The 23,495-nt window shown below is 43.0% G+C and overlaps 3 protein-coding genes across 3 annotated transcripts; all 3 read right to left on the reverse strand.

Annotated features, from left to right (window-relative positions):
* Positions 1-7,537: 7,537 nt before the first annotated feature.
* faslg (Fas ligand (TNF superfamily, member 6)) lies at positions 7,538-9,636 on the reverse strand. The gene is made up of 4 exons (XM_079267465.1): positions 9,316-9,636; positions 8,445-8,487; positions 8,278-8,337; positions 7,538-8,186 (listed from the first exon to the last, which is right to left on the reverse strand). The coding sequence occupies exons 1-4, from the start codon at positions 9,613-9,615 to the stop codon at positions 7,768-7,770; spliced, it is 822 nt and encodes a 273-aa protein (XP_079123591.1). The 5' UTR covers positions 9,616-9,636; the 3' UTR covers positions 7,538-7,767.
* An 11-nt stretch (positions 9,637-9,647) lies between these two features.
* Positions 9,648-14,869, reverse strand: LOC306776680 (uncharacterized protein). The gene is made up of 5 exons (XM_079267464.1): positions 14,747-14,869; positions 14,030-14,070; positions 13,878-13,952; positions 13,592-13,781; positions 9,648-13,132 (listed from the first exon to the last, which is right to left on the reverse strand). Exons 1-5 carry the CDS (start codon positions 14,811-14,813, stop codon positions 12,621-12,623), a joined length of 885 nt encoding a protein of 294 aa, XP_079123590.1. The 5' UTR covers positions 14,814-14,869; the 3' UTR covers positions 9,648-12,620.
* Positions 14,870-21,831: 6,962 nt separating this feature from the next.
* Positions 21,832-23,221, reverse strand: jun (Jun proto-oncogene, AP-1 transcription factor subunit). The gene has a single exon (XM_079267874.1). It carries the CDS (start codon positions 22,924-22,926, stop codon positions 21,970-21,972), a length of 957 nt encoding a protein of 318 aa, XP_079124000.1. The 5' UTR covers positions 22,927-23,221; the 3' UTR covers positions 21,832-21,969.
* Positions 23,222-23,495: the final 274 nt, after the last annotated feature.

Raw genomic sequence — 23,495 nt, forward strand, 5'->3', positions numbered from 1 at the left:
TGGAAGCTGGTGGTCTTACATGGGTATCAGTCCAAACAGCAAACAATACCTGGCAATGAGATGGCAAAAATCCAAAAAGCAGGACACAAAGCAAATATACAAAGATGAGTAAGACGAGGAATGCAGAACAGCAATGACCACACAGAGGATGGAAAGAGACAGAAGGAAGTAAATAAACAGGGTGGACTGATGGCAAAATCAGGGGCAGGTGTGGATAAGCAAGGAGGCGGGAAACACACAAAACAAAACGTGATACATGTGGAGGTAACCTATGAAAGAAAACAGGAAAGGGACCCAACATAAATGGATATGATGGGATAAGGGAAAAAACACACACTTAAACAGAAATTCCCAAACAAAACCTGCAGATAACTGATGACATAAAAACAGACAAATAAACGAATGAAAACAACTAACAGCAGGGCGAGAATATGCAACATTCAACCAAACTGCTGACACTCTGAGAGCCACATCAAAACCATCGCTACGGGTTTGTTGTCATTAATTGCACTACAGATACGTCATTTACAAATCTAAAAGAATCGATTGCAAGTTCAGCATTAACTCAATAGTGTCACTTAGCAGCTTGTTGTCATTGAGTAAAACATATTGAGAACTTTTCTCATTCTTTTGAAATACAAAGTCATTATTTTGAGATGCTAACTCATTATTCTGAGATTGGTTCTCATAAAAGTGACATACAGGATTCTTTTTTTCATCCCAGTGGCAGACATGGGCTTCAATGGGCTTCAATGGGCTTCAATGGGCTTCCACTTAAAGTAAAGTAAAACTTAAGTTAAAAACTGCTCCGCTATTTGCAGAAATGATAGTATGTATAATCGACCGACCTGCAGCCTACATTTCTGGTAAACTCATACTTTCCATTTCATTCACACAGGGAGGAGATGGGCACATTTCTTGGACAACCCACCCACACTGTTTGGTACTGTGCTCCCAAAACTGCAAGTGCGATGGCTGTGGGGAGCGGAGGGCCGCGTGGAACAGGTTTCTGCTGCAGGGCTGAGTCATTGTGAATCCGCTCATGCATCAGAGAAGACAGTGTCAGAGGGACAATGGAGGAGCAAGAGAGACCTACTTGGAAACATCTCACACCTTTCTACGGAAAATCAAAAAGGGTTGCGTGCATGTGGCAGCGGGTGAGATGAAACTGCAGAGAGGATACTGGGCAGAGATCGTAGTTGAGCAAGAGAGAGAGAGCGAGAAAGGGAGAAGGGAGGAAGAAATGCAGACAGATGGAAACAGGACAGGGGAATCCCCCATGTTCAGCTACAACCAGGCTTGTTGGTACCACCTCCACACGGGCCAATAGGCCTTCATATCACATCATGAGTTCATGACATTCTCTCAAAGCTGTTTGTTTGTCGTTGCCTTCGCTAAACAGCTTCATGGCACGGGGGACCCCCCTGCAGCTCCCTGCCAGTATCTGTGAACTACTCCAGCTGCATTAAGCTTCACAGACTTGTTATTTGTGAGCAATTTATAGAGATTTAGTGCATACTGTATAATTCCAGGAACCCTCCTGCTGACTAAAACGATAGATACGTGGTGGACCCCCTGAGAGCTGTTATTGGTACGCTGTCAGATAAAAGGTGCATTCCCCGCAACACTTGGATTCGGCCCCCATGCCTTTTAGTCGGGAGAAAGTCATGTTCTCGGTATGAGTGTTATCTTGATAATAAATGACTTTGAAGGAATGACATTAGAGCACCTTACATTGAATAAACAACAGAGGTCCGAAGACCCCTGTGTTGTTCTGTGCATTGGTATAACTGCACAGAAAAGTATATGAAAAAAATAAACGCATATAATGCGATTAATTAAAAAATGAATATAACATCCTACACAAAATACCTCAAATGAGCAACATGGACGGCTTTCTGCATTTCGTGACGGCCTTATCGTCTGCTGCCGGCTTCCATCTTGGATAATCAAAAGAAATGTAAAATTCCAGGCGACATTAAACGTACTTACGCTTACCTGTTACTGAGTTTGCCCAATAATATACCAGCAACAACCCAACGATAAGATAAACTTGTGTGGTTGCTGTTCATAAAGTCAAACACAGTGATGAGTCTTTCAGTAACATGTTTGTCATTTTCAATCACAAGTGGGAGTAGCTGCGAGGTCGCAAGGTAACACCAAACACTGACCAACAGCTGGTGCTACAGGATAGTAATCAACAAGCGGGACAATAAAACATATGTTGTTCATATTTGAGGTTTTTCATCTTAATAATAACTTTGAATGGGACCTGAGTTTGAAATCAGCGTGAGTTTAACAACCTCCGAAGTTGGGGCACTTTCAACCCAAGTGGGCAGGAAAAGGTGAGAGGATGTCGTTTGCATAAATTATACTTTGGCGCCCTCTGGTGGCAGAAACATTAACTGCACGACACAAGTTTGAATCGACGCACAGTAAATACATGCAATTGTTTAGATGCACAAGTTGAACTCGTGGAGTTTCCAGCACAACTTAGGTTGAGGTTACGTTATTATCTGCCACGGTGTCTTTTGTGAAGGGTGCCAAAGTGAAGGAAATGTTTAGTTTGTGTATTTTGGTTCTCCTCTGTTCAGCAGCACGTGCACTTTTGATTAGGACAAGTGAAGTAGAAGACGAATCGAAGACGGAACCACGGACGCATTATGCTGAAAGTCACCAGTTAACACGGTCAGTTAACACAAAATGCTTGCTGCTCTGTAACACGTGATCCTTCCCGATTGTTGTAGAACTTGAGTCCACTGTTAGAACATAGATCTTTACGACTGAACATGCAACAACCACAGCTTTTGATGCCGTTACCAGTTTGTTTGAAGTTTGTGAACTCACATGGATGCCTGGTGCAAAGCGCTACTTCTGCTGCCAACATGGCAATGCCTATTTCTGATGACCTCGGCTGTAAAAGGGTCTCGAGTTCATGAAAAAGTATTTTCTGGGCCCACAAAGCCAGCAATCTAGATTTACCACAACTGTGACAGAGATAGAACCCTTAAGGCCCTGTGACATACACACACACACACACACACACACACACACACACACACACACACACACACACACACACACACACACACACACACACACACACACACACACACACACACACACACACACACACACACACACAAGTGGCAAGCTACAGCAACATGGAAGAAAGACATAAAGACTGTAGGCTGTATAACAAGTGGAGGAAGTCATCGTGACGTCACACACTGGTTTGTGGACTGCAATTTTTAAACCTTGAATTTGGCATTTTGTCCGTCACCATCTTGGTTTTTGGTCGTCGCCATGTTGTTTTTTTTTGCAACCAGAAGTGACACGAGAGGATGAAGATTAGACAACTGAACACTGAATACGACATTTTTAGGCGACCAAAATGTTACAATTAACTGTTATTAGCTAAAAACACATGCTGACAGACTACAGAGGTTAATAATGCCACTTTTAAAGAACTGACCTGAAACCTAACCTCATGGCTCCAAATGTCTCAATAAAATACAAAACAATGACTTCTTGGGTTTGGTAGGAAACACTGTTGATTTATGGTATGTGGTGAGTTTAACATTTCTTCTGTCCTTGATAAAAGTTAAGTTAGGAGACAACACTGAAATACAAGTCAAACAGCAGTAATCTCAGATGAATCATGGAGAGTTTGAAGACTCTGTCCAATATTCATCATAGGGAACAAGAAGTGTGATATAACATATATATATATGTTTTTTTGTTATTGTAAAGAAGCAGGACATTGGTAGTTATGACAGAACGGTTGATATTTACAAAGTGTTTCGTCGCCTTGCAGTCACATGAAATGCAATTCGTGAAATATTTGCTTGATGGCGCTAAAGACAAGGTGAAGATGGTGCTCAGCATTCTCCTCGTCCTTGTCTCATGGGTTATCTGCAGGTTGTCAGGTCATAAGTGTGTGGACACTCGTTCGCAGACCATGCGCATTGATCTGCCTCCACTCTGCTGGTTTCAGCTCTGCAGGGATTTGCTCCCAGTCAGCCATTAGAGAAGTCCAACCTTGATGTTGAGGGGTTCATACGTTCTGTGCTCCAGTTCATCTCAAAGGTGTTGGGTGGGGTTGAGGTCGGGGCTCTGCACAGGACAGTACCACACCAAACATGGAGATACAATCCTCTATGGACCTGGTTTATTCTAATACAGGGACATTGTCATGTCGCCACAAAGTTGGAAGCACACCGTTGTCAAAAATATTTGGTTTTCCCTTTAAGGTCCTACAAACGTGTTTTCTCAGCCACCTTCTTATACGAGCGATTGGACCCTACACAAACACTGTTTTCTGCCAAAGTGTTGCTGTGAATCATCTGCATTTCTTCCTTTTTAATCTCTCATCTATTCTTGCTGGTTTCAAGCGGGGGTAGCAGGGGGTAGCAGAGACGTCTTTGATGCACACATTTGGATTTGAGTCAGAATCTGATGACAGTTGGTGGGATGTTTGGTCACTGTCGATCAAATCTGATGAAACCAGACCCACAAAGTCCTGATGAAGCACAACAACAGGCGTTTTTGAATGATAACCTTTTAATAACTAATCCATAAAGATGTTTTTTCTTCATGTTTCATTTTGGAGAGAAATAGTTCAGATTTGAAGCCCAGATTTCAGGGGCTTTTAACTGAAACTAAAAAACTAGCCCCAGAGTACACTCAAGTATCTAGATAGGGGTACTTTTTTACACTATCGTGGTAGTTTTGGTTGTTGTAATTCTTTAAAACAGTAAACATATAAACCTACCGCTTAAATCAGTGTTTCAAATCCATGTTTATGCTCATAATAACAATCAGTGTTTCTAACATGAACCATGGCTCAGAGTTATTCAAAGAGGCAACTTTCATCATTAACTTAATGTCACAAGAGCGTGAGAGTGATGAGCAAACGTATACATTTCCTGTTCCGATGGTTTGTGTGATGGGTTTCGAAGATTAAATATCTTCCATTTGGGGGATTAGAAAGCTTCATGAGTTATATCTTAAATGAAGATCTTTGAGTGGTTTTAAACTTCAGCAGAGCAACATTTGCCCTGGCCTTCAACTACGACGATCTTTCTGAGTGAACTTATTGATGAAATGGCTATTTTTGTGGTGTGAAAGGGCAACCCTTTATAAAACACTTTATATCCATTTTAAATGGATAGACCTTCTAAAAATGTTCAGTTTGTGCAAACGGGGTCTTTAAACAATGTGATTTACTGTACAACGCTCAGGAAACACATTACTGATTAAAGATGGAGGGATGAAAAGAAAAAAAGAAGTAACACTAAAATGATAAATGGAAATTTAATGAGTTTATTAATGTTACTCATGTGGAAATTTGCACATTTCATCCTGGTACAGAGCCCTTATATTCCTAGCTGTTAGAAACTCTCCAAATTTGATCTTATTTCGATCCAGATAAGAGGATCAAGCGGCCTTGTCTGCTTACAATATGTTCGACGAGGTCATGTTTCAGGATCTACAACGGGCATGGACAAACTACGGCCGGATCCGGCCCGTTGGGCTTTTTAAGGACCCGAGAGGCCCCGGTGGGGGTCTTTTTTAGAAAAGTGTGGCATTCAGCGTGTCGTAGAATACCTTACTGCAGAAGCCCTAAACTACAAAAGCCCTTAACTATGGAATACCTTACTGCAGAAGCCCTAAACTACAAAAGCCCAAAACTATGGAATACCTTACTGCAGAAGCCCTAAACTACGAAAGCCCTTAACTATGGAATACCTAACTGCAGAAGCCCTAAACTACAAAAACCCTTAACTATAGAATACCTTACTGCAGAAGCCCTAAACTACAAAAGCCCTTAACTATGGAATACCTTACTGCAGAAGCCCTAAACTACAAAAGCCCTTAACTATGGAATACCTAACTGCAGAAGCCCTAAACTACAAAAACCCTTAACTATAGAATACCTTACTGCAGAAGCCCTAAACTACAAAAGCCCTTAACTATGGAATACCTTACTGCAGAAGCCCTAAACTACAAAAACCCTTAACTATGGAATACCTTACTGCAGAAGCCATAAACTACAAAAGCCCTTAACTATGGAATACCTTACTGCAGAAGCCCTAAACTACAAAAGCCCTTAACTATGGAATACCTAACTGCAGAAGCCCTAAACTACAAAAACCCTTAACTATAGAATACCTTACTGCAGAAGCCCTAAACTACAAAAGCCCTTAACTATGGAATACCTTACTGCAGAAGCCCTAAACTACAAAAACCCTTAACTATGGAATACCTTACTGCAGAAGCCATAAACTACAAAAGCCCTTAACTATGGAATACCTTACTGCAGAAGCCCTAAACTACAAAAACCCTTAACTATGGAATACCTTACTGCAGAAGCCATAAACTACAAAAGCCCTTAACTATAGAATACCTTACTGCAGAAGCCCTAAACTACAAAAGCCCTTAATTACTGCAGAAGCCCTAAACTACAAAAGATATTTTGTGGTTTATTTTCATGATTATTGGAACAAGATGCAACCAAAGAAGTCTGTTGATTCCAAAGTAAGTAAACCTGCGTCTTGATTTGGGTCTTAGCTAAACCTTTCACACCATTGATTTGTTTTGTGAAATGTTGCTTATTTTTTGCTCATTTGCTTCCTGAAGTGTTCTGAAACATGAGATGAAGGGAGATGATCCTCTAGGTCAACTGCACAATATCCCTCATGAATCAACTTGTTGCACTAAGTACAAGTATACAAAACAAAAATGTTTGATTCTGTTGCTCGGAAGATTATTTGAGTAGTTTGTGGTTTCGCCAAAAATGAGAGAAAAACGTTAATTTGTTCACCTTAAAACATAATTATCCGGTTGTTATTACGATGCACGCGAGGTCTGGAGAAAGAAACTAACATATTTGAGTTAACACGTGAGCCACGTGGATTAAAAGAAGCACAAACCATTTCACAAAAAATCGACCTGCACAGACGCGAGACCCTCGTGATATTCACACAGGAAGGAAGCAGACGTCAAACCTGCCACTGTTTGGTCCCCTCATCTGTGCCCGAGCCTGCACGTCTTCTCACACAACATGAATGTTTGTGGTGTACTGAAGCAGAACATCGCTACGAGGGTGTCAAACTGCACCGATGCAAGCGCCCTGCATCGTGCTCTGTAAGCTTAACCTTAAGAAGTACTCGTGTTCCTTTGGAGTATAAGTGCATTTGTCAGAGTACAACGCTGCCTGTTTCTAGACTTCTGCTCGATGGAATATATGGAAAGGAGAAACACCACATTTTGAGTTGGTGTACTTATCTAAATACTTTCCAGTGGTCATGAACAAAACTCGTGTGGGTGTTCATTACATGCTCAGACATAAAACACCGTCAATGAAAATCAACTTAAATTATATCTTTATTCATTTCCAACCATTATGTCACACATTTAGACATCAGATCCCAGATCCACCCTAAAATAAATATATGTTTTTAAATGGTAACACTAAATCAGCTTGTTAGTGTTTACTGACTATCTACATTTATTAAAAAAAAAAAAAAAGGCACAATATTTCTTTACGCATGTGTCTGGAGAGCTTGCTTCACATATTTCACAACCAATTTTAAAGCTGGCATTAATGAGACTGTGCAATGTTTTCCCTGGGTTGTGACGTTGCAGACCGTTTCATATCAAGCTATTCAGTGCAGGTATTATACGTTATGACACAAGGAATCAAAGAGATGAGTACGATTCAGAGACACGAGTATCATTACTACACTAAAACACACAAAGCCCTCAGATCTTGTAGAGACCAAAGAAGTTGGCGTAATGAGAGTGACTAAGATATAAGGGGTGCGATACATTCACAAAAACTCTGTCGGATTCCTGCAGCTGCAGGGCGGAGGCGAGGTAACTCTCTGTGGTCCAGGCGTGCTTCTGCTGCTGAGAGCAGAAACCCGCCCTGTCGGCCTCCATCAGGTTCAATGGCGAGGAGCGTCCCGCTCTCCTCACGAACACAGAATGATGGAACGAGGACGAGGGCGAGCAGTCCTTGAAGATCAACTCCACGCGCGAGTAGACGTGGTAGAGTCCGCTCTCGTTCAGTTGCAGGCCGCCGTCTTCGAACCTGTACGCCACCGATCCCGAGGTGAAGGCCCGACCCACCCGCGGCTCCCATCGTAAAGTCTTCGGGAATTTTTCTATTTCAATGCGCCCTGCAGGAGAGGAGGAAAGATGTCACCCCTTACATTCATATGCAGGATGGACTATCAAAGAGTAGACGTTACATTGTTATTATCATGTTACCCATCACGTGTGCTGCAGGTCTGTCCTTTTTCTCTTCTCTGTTCGCCTCGGGCTCGTGAGCTGAAACAACCAGATAAGAGTCACATCTCTCTCTCTCCACTTCGTTGGGAACATTTGCACTTTGTTGGGAATAATTCCGGCGTGGAGAGAAAAGTGTTTATATTTACCAATTTGCTTCTGAGGCGTATCAAACTCAGTCACGGGTTTAACCTTTAGCGAGACGAAAGGAGAAGCAGAGAAGTCTGATTACCACATCACACAGACATGCGCTTTCTTCTAGAAGCACTCAGAGAACATCAGAGGGAGGAAATCCTGTGTCACTGGGCAGCGACCACAGATGGAACGATTAAGTCCCTGGTTAGCATTTCTAAATGTCAGAGCAGAAGTGGGGTAAATTAACTCTTCAAATGATGGCAAAGTAAAGTAATTATCAAACTTTCCAGCTTGGTTTTCCACTCTCCCACCTTACACCTCTCCATCACCTCCTCTCTTTGCAAAGGTGAGAGAAGTCGCACCTTTTTTTTTTTTTAACTTGCAGGATTTGCATCCATTAAAACTGCAAGGAGAGCCGGTCTACACAGAGTAATGCCGTTAATATTGACATTATTTCATGGCAATCACTTAATTATTACTTCATTGCTTATTTTGAGAAAAAGTAGGGCGGCAACTAACGATTATTTTCACTGTTGATTAATCTGTTGATTATTTTCTCAATTAACTTCATAGTAAAATCTTGTTTTGTCCACAACTCGAAGTAATTCAGTAAAGAAACCAGAAAAGATTCCCATTTAAGAAGCTAGAATCAGATCAGTTTTACTCAAAACAGATGATCAAAAAAGTTGGCGATTAATTAAATAGTTGACAACTAATCGATTCATCTTTGCAGCTCCTGCGGAGAGTCATCACTTCTCTGACTCTTGACCTCCTCATCTACACACTGCGGTCACAAACCTCCCAACTATCCACCTGCACACACTCAACAGAACAAACCCCTCTTTCTTTCACTTCCATATCCACGGCATCCTGTTGCTGCCTTACCGTTTTCATCTCTCTCAGCTCTGCCTGCATGTTGTTAATCTGGTAGGCTTCAAACCCGAGGGCCACAAACACCAGCAGGAACAGCATCAGCACGATGAGGGCCAGACCGGGGCTGACTCCCATGCAGCCCCGACTCTTCCCCCGGCCCCTCGCCCTCTCCTGGGCCGGCGGGAAGGACCAGCAGGGCACGAGGCTCGGCTGCTGTCCAGAGTGCTGCGGTCCGCCGCTTCCGTCCACCAGGAACACCTGCGGGAACGGATAGCTCTGGGGGCTCGGGTGGCTCTGGTGGTCATAGCTCATGGTGCAGGTCCTGCTGTGAGACAAACCTGTGTGTGCATCTGTCGCCTCTGCACGAAGGAGGTGTGTACTTTAATCTGAGCACCTCTTGTCTTCACTTCAGCTGTCTCACCACCCACAAACCCCTCCCACAGGAGGACAAGTGCACATTAACTTACACAAACCAAGAAACCCTCCACTCATCTCTCTCCACCTGAATGCATAGTATGAAGAAGTACTTGCTGCATGATATTACCATAAAACTACAGAACTTTATCGCGCTTTATCACAGTGTGGGTCTTTCATGCGCTTCCTATAGTTCAACCTTTGCACGTGAGTGAAGACAAACTGCAGCTCAGTCTGAAGGGAGGAAGCTAGAGGTTTCAGCTGACCCCCACGTCACTAACCACCACCAAGTCTATATCAGAAAAGAGACCTTCTCACATATTCCACGAAAGGAAAAAACCGAAACCACGAACACAGTCACCTACCCAGCACCTCATTGCAACAGGTAACATACTGTGTAGTGTTGCTGGGGATTTCTTTTCCTCTCAGGTTTGTCACATCTGAACCATGCTCTGAATCTCAACATGTATCTTCAGTGTTCAACCTGTTTTCAAATAAAAAGCATGATTATCACGCTGTCAGTCTTTATGAGGATTAGCGTGTGAGTAAACAGTGATACAGCAGTCTCAGCAGCACTCTTGGTGGGAAGATGCTGCTGCCACATGAAAAGGACGCATGTCTCAGCATTGGCTTTCTTGTTTTTGAAAAGCTGTCAGCGAGAGACAGCGATACTTTGCGGAGGTTAGAATTAACCCCAAGCAATACCTCACTGATGAGCTTACAGGAAAGCTGAGCACGTACTCACGCTCAGTGAGGGGTTAATACCGCTGCGGTCTCTCTGCCACCTTAGGGTTTGTTTCGTAGGATACAGAGCAGTTACTTCATTGTGGTTGCAACGGTTTCCATCAGACATCATTTCTGTTAATACTAGAAAAATCTGCTTACATATATTTATGAGCACAAAGTGGGCTTTAATAAAGGGAAGAGCAGCGAAGCTTGCTGCAGCAGTGACGTCTCTCACAGGGCTACACTTTGACAAACCGCTCCGTCAAAGTCAATCTTGCATGTTGTGTAAAAGTCAGTGGCGAGCCGTGTGTTTTACATCAGTGCTGTCCTGCTACGGTTCAACCACCTCCTGAGAACCTCATTATGACGGGATGCTGCGTCGTTAATGGGCAACGCATAGAGTCAAAACATATGTAATTAACACAATGACAAGAACAAACTCACAAGAACCAGTCTCATATATTTATATGACAACACAGCGGGTAGAATAACACGATTCAACAGGCCTCTGCACATTCCAGCAAAACTGCGGCGCTAAAACACGCATTCCGCCAAACACTCAAGGGCACCATTCAAATATTATTCACATCAGAGGAACAATATTCACCGTATCATATAAACGACACGACAGAAACATGAACACAGCAGTAACGCTACTGCAGATGTAAAAACAGAAGCAGTTCACTCACCAGAGCTGCTGTTCACTCTTTCAAGAGAAAGTCCATCCTCCTTTCTTTGTTTCCTTTGTTAGTTCAATGACACGGTTCAGAACATCGGTGCGGTTCAGTTCCAGTAAGAAGTCCTTCTCGATTCATGGACGCCAGTGAAGACAGTGGAGCCTCCCCAGTTGTATTTCTTGAATATGTTTTAATGCGTTTGAGGGCTGAAAATGTCCGCTCGACAGAGGCAGCAGATATTGGGATTATCACCGCCCAACATGCCAAAACGCTAACAATGTACCATCACGTAAAAACTTCTTGCATATCTTCAAACTTTAACTCTTACTACTACAAAGTTCTGCTAGCTAGCGTCACAACAGTCACGCTAGCCCACTGACCAATCACGCTGCACGTTAATGCTGACGTACTTGTAGGCCAGCCAGAAGCTCTGGCACGTCACAGAACACACCCAACATGTCAAACTAAAGATCTGATTGGTTGAAGAATATGACAATCAACAATATCGTCTCCATTTAATTAAACTGCGCAGGGTTTCCTGAAGGCCTCGGGCAGATGTTTCTACAGCACAGGGGCGAAATCTGATAGAAAAAAAGCTTGACTTAAAACAAGCAGCGCAACTGAGGAAGACAGTGCAGCTGTGCAATGAGCTAATGGGAACAAATATTTAGAATACATGTAGTGTATTTATCAAAAATAATTAAATTAGAAATTAGCTATAACGGTGTGATTGTGTCTAGGCCAGCAGAGAAGGCTTAGCTGGCCCACCACTTGTGTGTATTGTGGCAGCTGCAAGAGAAGCTGTCAGACCTCTGCTCTGTCCACCGTTGCAAAAAGTTTCATTTCCTCTCTCAAGGGCCCCTGCAGAGACGAAGGGAAACCCACCTTGCAGTGAGTGTGCACACAGAGCTCCAACTAAAAGGGTAACCACGTCAAACTCAACCATAAACTGCACAGAGTGCCTGCAGCCTACAAGCTGATGAGTCTGTTTCCCAGAAGTGTCATGCGGGCCTCGCAGCAGCGGCACAGGGTGGGTTTATGTGGGAGGGTGGCGTTGTGGGGTCTAACCAGACCGTGTTCAGTGCTGCTGTTCCAGTTCACGCAGCCAGACAAGGAGAGTAAAATGAATCACTGACTCAGCAAGTATCTCTACTCAACTACCGTCTGTTTCTCACGGAGTCTCCCTCCTCTGTGTTGCATAATGGAGATCGATGTGGTCGCGATGACTGATCGCACAAACGGAGTAGTGCCTGAAAATCACAATGAACCTGTCAACCTGAAATGAACGACATTACTCATGTCTTTTCTTGCACACATACGCTTTTCCTTTACGCAGGTCTTGTTAGCGGGGCTTTAATATTCAGCATTTCTGTATTCCAGATATTGTGATCCACATGTCTAATAGTCTAATATGACACCACTGAGGACGCCTTTGAATGAATACAGAGCATCAAAGTGTTACAAACGTGAATCATTAAATGTATTGATGAAAGAAAAACATCACGTGTCCTCATCAGAGGAAGAGTAACAGTCTAGTCCCAGGACATGACCTGTCCTCTCCTCCGTTGTCCCAGTGTCGGACGACTTCCCAGGTTTCCTTTCTGCTGCTTCACAGTCTGACTTACGGTCTTTGACGTTCCGTGCGTCTCTGCTCTGGGTTGAAAGCGTCTGTCTCACTGAGGCGTTACTCAGGTTTGGCAGGCCGGACTGCAGCACCCGGGCTAGGCTCTGTGTTTGAGAGGAGCCTCGCTGAAGTGGCGGTCCTCTGAACGCGGCAGTGGCCACCGCCAGCCTCGTGTGGTCAAAGGAGAGGGGCTGGTCCTGGTCTGAGGTTTCTGAGTTTGGGTTGGTGGGGACAAGGGTTTGAGACCTGCTCTGCGAATGGCTGAGAGGCGACTTTCTCTCAGGGGCTGAGGGTTTGTGACATCCTGTCCAACTGCTGGCCGAGTCACTCTCACCTCCACTCTGATCAGGTCCACCATCATGTGAGTCACAGGGCCGAGGGTGTTTCACTGTGAATGAGAGCGAAGACACATAGAGGGACGAAGGGTTAGCTACTTCTGGCTTCAATAAACCGTTCACCCAAAATTAAATTCAGTCAGAAACAAAAGGATATTAGACAACAGCAAAAACTGTGTTCTCAAGTCTAACAATCACACATTGGTCCAGAGTAGTACAGTTTACTTTCTCCCGAGGCTCTACTCATCCTACAGTCACCTGACAGAGGACTTCACCGTCTTCATGTGTGTCTTGGAAACTCTAAACATGAAATATTTATTCAGACATCTTGTTGTACAAACATTTTCGAGAGAAACTCCTCGGGACGTAGATCTGTTCTGTCGTGACAAACATTCTTGAATGAACTATTCTTTAAAAAGAGTCAAAACATGATGCTGATTAAAACTATATTTAATAAGAGCACAAACTGTTCCTGTACGTGAGAGATTATTCACGAGCTTTAACACACTGACCGATACTTGGAGAGTCCTGTGTGTCTGCTCTCCTCTTGCAGTATGCTCGAGGAGTCCAGGGCTGATGTTTGCAGGCGGGGTCCAGCACTCGTAGTTTGGTGATGAATCTTTTGTATTCTCTTTCCAAGGCCTCGATGTGCAGCTGGAACTCGGCTATCTTCCTCTCCGGGTAATGAGACAGCTGCGACTGCTGAGAGGGAAACGACAAAAACAGACATTTAACTTCAGACAGAAACCATCTCCGTGGAATCAATCTAACCCTACACATAACTAACAATACACTCACCTGCAAATAATACTCTATTTCATTCTTGATGCTGGGTATCCACTTTTTCACAGAGGAAACTGAATTAAGAGTAGACTGCAAAAGAAAGGGGATGGCTGAAACAAACTAGTAAAATAGTAGAAGTGAGTTGAGGTGAAGTGCGTCTTCATTACCAGCTTGGGTCTCCGCTCATGTACATCCTTGAGGCGTCCCTCTGTAAATTACATTTTAAGAGAAAACATTAGTTTTGGTTTCTTGAGGAGCTCAGTATTTACTCTGAGCAACATGGTGACCAATACAAAACAAACAAAAACACGGTGGCTGGCCCAGAACAAAAATCCAATAAATGGTTGTAACTCAGAGAGGAAAAGTTGTATTTGTACCAAACCTCACACAAAGAGCCATAACACCTAAACATCTTCTCACAATTAAACACAAACAATCCCCCTTGTTGACTACGGAGTTATTCAACAGTATTTCACTGGTGGGGCTCTTTTAAATGTCACATTGGTATACTCAAACACAGGAAATTAATGCATAATGGTGACTTCACACTGCATCAGAAAGAAAGGGCAGGTTCCCCTGAATTATATGATGTATGACACCTAATACTGACTGAAAGAATAAACTCAGAATGGGAATAAATATAAAACAATATGTCGGCATGGTGAAGAGATAAATCGGTCCTATAAAGAAGGGATGAGTGCCTTTTAATATTACGTACATAAAGCACATTAGTTCTCTTCTTTCCTTCATTTAAACCAGTTAATCTAACGACCGTGAGTTAGCATCGCTGGGACGTTAGCTAACAGTTTAAGCTAGCGGTAGGTGTTTTTATCGGTCACATATGAATAAAATGAAAGTGTTTGTTCCGGCGGACAGCTGCGCACCTTCCCTCTCTTTCTGCAGCCACAGTCTGTTCAGCTTCCCTTGTTGTTTCTCCTCGTTTCGTGCCATTTCAAACTTTACTCCAGGAGAGTCTGCAAGACTGCGGCGGCTCCGACAACAACAGAGACACGTGACGCATAGTGGCCGTCACGTGACGTACAGCGAGCGCAACTCCCGACGTCATTGCACGTGCAGCTGTAAACCCAGACCACAATATGACAAAATATATATTTTTAAGGTTCAACACAAAACAAAATCTCAATTCTATTTCGTAATTAATCTCATTCTAATATTGGCCAGGTTATACATTAAGTTTGCTAAATATAATACATATAAATAAATATATATATGTAAAAGATATAAGATATAAAGATGCAATCAAAAGGTGTTGAGCTGGCCTGACACCAGACTTTAAAAATCCCGGAAGATTATTGAGTCTTTAACGAGTCTTCTAACTAAGGATGCACTAATAGTTGTCTACTATTGTCTACAGATAGATGTCTGCATTATCATTATGTTACCCCTTAAAACTCCTTAAACTACAGTTCAAAAACCCGTTAAAAGGAAAGCCGGCAACAAAAAATATTTTAAGGGTTTTAAAAAAACTTTGAGATACACGAAACGTGACACAAAGCCCAACAAAGGTGGAGCAATACCCTAATCTTTGATTTAATCTGAAGAATTAACACATTTTAAGAAGTCTTGAAAGATCAACTGGTATAGAAGCTGCAGAGTCTGAAGGTTGTGGGTTCAAACCCTGCCTGTGGTTTGTCATTTCCTCCTGTTACCCCTCAGAGGGCTGTTGAAGGTGTTACGTATGGACAAAAGGCTCTCTTTGAATGAATCAGTGTGTTTCATAAAGACACTCAGATCCTGAATTCATTAAAAAACGTTTCAGAGGAGGTCTGAACTGGAAAGAAGTTGTGTCACACATTTGGTTCTTCTTTTGGGACGAAGAGTAAAAACACTTCATCAACTTTCCTAACTTGTGAAGTGACATGAAACCATCCAAACGTGGGCAGGTTTTGACACAATTGGCCCCTCAAGGGCACAGTCATGAAAAAGGCCCCACCACCTCTCTACTACAGAGGCAAGACACACAAACTATGATTCTCTTTCTGTTTTGTGTCTGTTGTCTTCATGCATCTCTCTTTGTGTCTCTTTGGGATCTCATTGTAGTTATTTTGATGCTCTTTCGTTGCTTTGTATGTCTTCTGTAGTGTCACTGTGGGCCTCATTGTGTCTCTTTGCAGCTTTCTGTGTCTCTTTGTGAATGTTTCTTCCCCTTTCATAGCCGCTGTGAGTCTCGTTGAGTCATTTTGCAGCTGTTTTGCATCTCTTTGTAGTTGTTTTGTGTCTCTTTGGAGTCGTTATATATTTCTTTGTGGTCATTCTGAGTCTCTTGGTTGGAAATGTCTCTTTGCATTACATTTTGTAAGTAAAAGCCAGGGGGCTCCTGATATGTTGGGCCTCTGGGCCCGGTCAGTCCTCCATCCATTGCTGAAATGTCTTTTTATTTTTGAAATGTACAAAATATAAAAGGGCATGGTTTTCAGGCTTTTGAATAGATCTAATCTTATAATTTCTATTTAAGTTGTATTTGATTGATTATCTGAATGGTTTAGGGTTTTTAAGGGGTAACAATCCCTTAAGAACGTGAATGTTTCTTTATTAGTGAAGGGAACGGGTTGCAAAAGAGGTTCCCACCAGCCATCGGACCATCGATATGTTGCAGTTGCAGTGTATGCAATGCACCCATCAGCCTACCAAGTTGCTCCAACTTCAATTTTTAATTGAATTCAGCGCTTTACCCCAAAGTTGTGTTGATAGATAATTGAATAAAAACATTAGGGATCTTCTTGGATTGGAAAATAAAGAGGCAACTTGAGAAATGTTGTTAGTGGACATATTCTAAACTTTACAATGCATTAACACATAGTTTTATTTGATGCATTCTTTTTAAATAAATGTTGCTATTTACCACTCACAAAGGCCGACCTAAAAACATTGTACAGCAAAGTTAGTTAAAATAACTAAAAAAACCGAAACTAAACTGATTCATTTTGAAATAGTTACAGAATTTTTAGCCGGAATAAATTAATTGAGTTCTAATTTTATAAAATAGTTTTTGATCCTTTCGCAAAAAAAATATTTCAATACTTTAAGTCAGGGGTCTCAAACTCATTTTCACTCCGGGCCACATCAGCATCATGGTCGCCCACAAAGGGCCGGTTGTAAATGTAACGACTCGTAACATATTGTTAAATAACTCTCTGCATTCACAGTTTAAACTAGTCTTCAATGTGCTCACAACACATTTCCATGTGAAATGTACAGTAACCAGTCAAAGAGCTGCTTCTAACTGTTTAAGTATCTCATAATTTGACTTTCAATCTCATAATTTTAACTTTCAATCTCATCATTTTAACTTTCAATCTCATCATTTTGACTTTCTATCTCATCTTTTTGACTTTCTATCTCATAACTTTGACTTTCTATCTCATAATTTCGACTATGGGGATATTTTTATTATTATTAGTCTAATTTAAAAAAAGAAAAAAAAATTATTAAAATTTGTTTTTTTAAACTTTTTTTATTTTACTGGCGGATTCGCGGGCCACATAAAATGACGTGGCGGGCCGGATTCGGCCCGCGGGCCGGGAGTTTGAGACCCCTGCTTTAAATGATTATTTAATAATAAAACACATAATAATTAAAATATGTCGTATGTGATCATTCATAACAGACCACTGAGGTCTGACCAAGCATTTCCTGATGCAGTAATAGTTTTACACAACAGCAGCGCAATGGAAAAGTGACGAGGGAGCGATTCAAAAGAATTGCAAGAACTGAACATGTTGCAGAAGTGAGGAACCACAAAACGAGCACAAAAAACCCACCATGTCATTCTGGGGTCATTGGTCTTAGTTTCGTCAGCCTTTTTACATTCATACAGGAAGAAACACATCACATGGCAGACGTGAATCACCAGCAGTTACCTTCACCTGCCTATAATCATCCAGCACAACTTGCATCTTTACAGATCTTTTGTCAATAAAAGGTGAATGAAACATCAAAACATTTAGTTTTACAAATTAAAATAGAGAACACAGCATGTCTACAAGTTATTTATTTTGCTCTTATTCATGGACAATTTGAGTTAAGAGCACATGTTTCTCACCTGAAGTATGACAATGACCCAAATGGAGAAAACTTTACTTTCATGGAGGTCTGTTTCAGAACTGGGATTTCAGTGTTCAAGACACGCTTACTTCGTAGCCCAAGATAAAAGCTCTCAATCATGCTTTTATTTCAGTGTTATTTCTTTCGCAACTGTATGCACAGAAAACATGTCCTCAATACCTTTCACAGGATATGATGCAAGGTTTGAGGTATGATTTCATCAACGATTTGACAACGATATCCAGACACATAATCATAATCAAGAAAGAGCTGCAGTCATGGACATATAGAATATATGTTGTAATATAGGAGCAAGAACTGTGTTGAATGTTATATAGATATGTTTATATTCTATGTTCTGTTGTATACTGTACATGTCATGGTTTGTCGCATGCAAAAATCTGAAAAACAATATTTGCAAAAGCAAATTTAAAGCCACCAAGTGTAAACATGAACAGTATCATTCACTGGTGCCCCCTGGTGGTAGTGTAGAATAACACTGGAGCAGTCAGCAATGTGAGCTACAAAGTCACTGATGCCCCATTGTTGTCAGATGTGTGGAAGAGACACGTCATTATGTTTTGGCAACATTTAGTCCGTGTTGAACACTTACCTGAAGACCTCAGTGGGCCCCAGCTCAGCTGACAACAGGAGAGGAGCGTTCACATTCACGCCTCTGTCTATGAGAGCGGTTACCACTCCATCATGGTTCTGATTAACAGCTGAGAAGAGAGCAGAACGCAGGGCCTCTGTACTCAGAGCTCCTCTGGGATTATCTGGAGTTTAGACAATAGAATATAAAAATGTTATCGTCTAAGGTTTGCATATGTGCAATATCTGCTTTTAAAAAGTGTACATTAAAAACACAACACATCACATCCAGACATCAACATATATGGATTTTAATACATAAAAACACAACACTCCATACAAGCTATATAAAAGGATCAGGTGCTCGGTGGTGAGGACCGGATCGAGGTCAAATAAATCGGTGTGCGGAGGTAAAAAGCTGGCTTCTGAAAACAAGATATCGTGACAGCTTGTTTGTTTGCAGCTTCCGTTTAACATCTCAAAAAAAGTGAACGTAAAGTGAAAGTAGCAGTTTGCAGTTTGCAGTTTGCAGTTTGCAGAAAGTAGTAGTCTGCAGCTCCTTAAGGCCAATGGAGGATTCATGTGTGTTTAGCCCTGGAGACGAAAACAACAGCGCCCCCTGCGTGTGGAGTAGAAGCAGGTTGGTTTGTCCTTTCTGGGCTCCTGTAGAAACATGGCGGCCAGCTCCGTGAAGAAAACCCGCTCAGTATAGATATAAAAGGCTAATTTTAAGGCAACGAAGAACAGGTTTCTTATTCATTCAAAACGGGGGTTTTGCCTTGCAGATCCAGAGCGTAGATGGGGGCCCCGGCCTGAACGAGGGCCCCGACTGCCACGGCGTGACCCCTTCCAGCTGCCCTGTGAAGAGCCGTGTGAACTTCTCAGGGTTCACCTCGCAGCATTATGCAGAGATTACAGACTCACTTCCCGTGATGCCCGCCTCCTCCTCTGACGTGACGTGGATCTTCCGAGCGCTCCCTCTCCTTATATGGAAGGGGCAGGACTCCGCCTTCCGGAAATGATGTCACGCTGCCCCAGGTTTAAGAAATCAGAACAGGCTAAAGCAGATTTACAGAGGAATTAGAATCATGCCGATGATTACAACGATATGGCACTGTAGTGTATTTGTGTTGTGTAAGCAATATGATTATATGCTTTGTTAATGAGCGCAAAATCAACTTGATATGGCGATAAATGATTGAATCTTGAATGTAAGAAAATAATATATGAATAAAAATTGTTTTTCTGGACCTCATGAATGAATAAATAATGAGTAAGTCCACCCCAGACCATCAAATTTCTTAATTTTTTTACAATTTAATTGTATAGATATAATAATTGATATTGAATTACCCTCATGTAATTACATTTTATTTGTTTTTTAAGATAAAACAATTAGACTCAAACAGTTGAATTAGCTGCTTTATGCATAAAACCATGTTGTGAAAATATTCCTTTCGAATAAATGTATATAAAAGAAAAAAAGAACAATGTGGGCAAAGTGGACAATGAAACATATGTATATATATATCATATATATATATATGATATATATATAGATCATATATATATTATATATTATATATTTTATCACGTTATCCTTCACTCCATCCATTTAATAACCTGTCCTGTTTCTTTGACTCTTGAAATCATGACAGGTCTGTGTTCATTAAAGCAATGACTCATACAAGCTGCAGAGAAGACGTGAAGACTTTTCATTTAATCTTTCAGGCCAATGGGTCTGTGTCGCCCTCTAGTGGTTCATTACAAGCAGGACACACTGGTGGCTCGTGAGAGTTCCACACACTGTAACCTGACTGCCACACCTGACCTCGTCCCGACACATTCGCCTGCTGCCACTCGAGTCTATATGCAGGGATGAGGATTATAATATTTGCTGGGTTTACTGTGGATATTAAGTTCATTTACTTTCAGTTGTATACAGATATACAAGGTACATATACATGTGTTCGTCAAAATAACTCTGGTCATACCTGAACATATTCAACATATTGATTATTTGTTCCTCTAAGCTACTTTTGTACTCATTAAAAGTACATTGCAGTCTACAATGTATCCAGAAAACACACCAAAGTGGTACTTTATGTTTTATGGAGTATATATATATATGTATTCACTTGCAATACAGGACCTAAAATGTATATTTGTTTCGACATGAGGCTTTCTCAAGTCACACGAGGACAGGAAGTAGTGCTGACTTTCCTGTTTATGTGTCAAATCAGTGACACCTCATATGTTGCTTACTTTAACCTGTTGTAATAACAGTGTATTGTGTCAACACCTGAGAACAATGGGAGGTTTTATAAGACATGTGTACTCTGCAGGTATAGCAGTCTGTGTGAGACATACAGTGGAGATATCTCAAGCTCTAGCTGGACCTGATCTCCTTCAGTGAGCCTGGAGCACCATCACTCAGCCCGGATCGATACCTGCTCTAATGGAATTTACCAGGTGCTGGGAACTCTACCAGCTCTTGCAACATGTTGCAACATGCTTTATTGTTTGAGCTCGTGACATGGCACACCCACTTTTTCTTTCTTTTTCTCACGCGCACACACACACACACACACACACACACACACACACACACACACGTACGAAGAACACAGAGGCAATGTTGCTTCATTTGATCTGGTTTATTTTCTTAAATATTGATACGTTTCTGAAGTGATCAGAAAACAAAACATTTAAAAAAAATGTATACAGTATTCTTATTACAAATGGTAAACATAAGTACTCCGAGTTGATCTTATATACATATAACAATGAGTGAAACCCCATTAAAACAAGTTTAGAAAAAAACAAGTAAATCTTGAAGCTTTTCTAATTGACCTTCTTACAATTAAGAAAGAAACAAGTACATTGTACTGTAAGTCAGAAGTCAGGCAGCTTTTGTTACAACGTCTCAGCCGTTTAGAGTTGGCCAACACGCCCAAGTTCGAGGCCTTTATGGCTACACAGCAAGAAAAGTCTCCATTGCAGGTTCCTAAAGGGATCTTTAGGAACCCAATACTGAATTTCTCCTTTGATGATCATGATAAGGTCCATGCAGAGCTGGGTGTAGACAGTAAAAAAAAAAAAATCAAGAAAACTTCAGTCCAGTTCTGTTTAAAAAAAGAAAGAAATACAGCATGAAACAGATACAGAAAGGCATCCTGTTTGTTGCCATGCCCCCCCCCCCCCCCCCCCTCTTGTTCATGGCTGCTGTCACTGTCCCGAGCCCCTCTCTGGGGACGCGCCACCGGGGAGCGCGTGGCACTTCAGGAACTTCAGTGCAGCCCCCCCCCCCCCGGTCCTGCCAGTGTCGCGCCACATCATCCCAAAACCCCGTCACGATTTACGGGAGACGCAGCCACTCACACTCTCACAGGACGCGTCCGGTTCGTTCAACCACCGTCTTTAATCTCTCTCTCTCTCTGCTGTCACCTCCTCAGAAGGTCTGGAGCTGCTGCGTTAACATGAGCTGGCACCCGCTGTTGACGTGGTTCATCACCTTCTGCTTCAGCTGGGCCACCTGCTCGCGCAGCATGTTGGCGGTGGACGCGAGCTCCGAGTTCTGGGACTTGAGGTTCTTGACTTTGTCCTCCAGTCTGGAGATGCGCTCCAGCTTCCTCTTCCGGCACTTGGACGCGGCGACGCGGTTCCTCATCCGCTTTCTCTCGGCCTTGATGCGCTCCTGGTTCTCCATGTCGATCGGGGAGAGAGGAGGCGTCTCCCCTGGCATCTCCGGCACAGTTTGGGGCTCCTCTTTGAGCGCCGAGAGCCGGGAGGGCTGCCCGTAGATGGGGGGGAGCTGCGGCGGGGCGGTGGGAAAGGACATAGCCGAGATGGTGTAACCCGGTGCCGATACCGTGCTGATGGCCGGGTGGAAAGTGTTCAAGTCCTCGTAAACCGGCGAGTCGGAGCGCATGGCTGCGTTGTTGTTGTACACGGCGGCACCGGCAACCGGCGGAAGCGCGGCGTTGACACCGGTCTGAGGAGCCGAGGGGACACTCACGTTGGCGGTGCCCGGCATGTGCTGGTGGTGAAGCTCCGCCAGGGCTCGGACGAACCCCTCGGCGAAGCCCTCCTGCTCGTCCGTGACATTCTTGGGACACATGAACTGGGTCGGGGTCGGCGTGGTGGTGATGAGCCCGTTGCTGGACTGGATGATGAGCCGCTCCAGCTCCGGCGAGGCCAGCTTCAGCAAGCCCACGTCGGGGGAGGTGAGGATGTCGCCGGCTTTGGCGCGGAGGTGAGGCTTCAGGGCGCCGGACGGATCGGCGAGGTTCAGCGTCATGTTGCGCTTCAGCACTTTGGGGTTGCTGTAGCCGAAGCCGGCGCTGTCGTGCTGGGAGAAAGCGTTGAGTGAGTCGTCATAGAAAGTAGTTTCCATCTTGGTATACATGGAAGAGGAACCGAAGTAGCTGCTAAAGTCTTCAGCAAAACAACTTTTCCTCCCCCGGTTCTTCTGGAAAAAACACACTGGTTTCCAAAACGTCCTCTCTGTGCGTAAAAAGAAGTTCCAAACTTTGGAGTGCGCAGTGTTCTTGATGAGACTGACTTCTATCAGTGTACCAGTTCACAAAGATGTCACCAAAGTATCCAGACTTGTATCGAGTCCGTTGAGTGGCTCTTCACTGTTTCTCGTCAGCCACCGAGACTGTTGGTCCGCGGTGCTCGCTCTGCTCCGGGTGCGCGTGTGTGTATACTCTGAGCCCGGCAGCGTGGAGGCTAAACCTTATCTGCTGCCGCTGCCTCTCTAAAAATAGCCATGATGTCACGACGGGGCTCTCCTATTGGCTGGGGGGGCGTGTCGTTAGCGCAGGGAGGAGGGAGGAGGGAAACCAGCCCTTTCGATAAGGCGCGTTGCCATGACGACCACCCAGAAGATTCTTAGTCTCGCGGTGGATTGTGGGATGAGGTAATGCTGCGAGGAGAGGGTGCGCGCGGTGCATTGTGGGAAGACGTATTGTT

Source organism: Melanostigma gelatinosum, assembly GCF_949748355.1.
Source record: "Melanostigma gelatinosum genome assembly, chromosome: 4".
NCBI lineage: Eukaryota > Metazoa > Chordata > Actinopteri > Perciformes > Zoarcidae > Melanostigma > Melanostigma gelatinosum.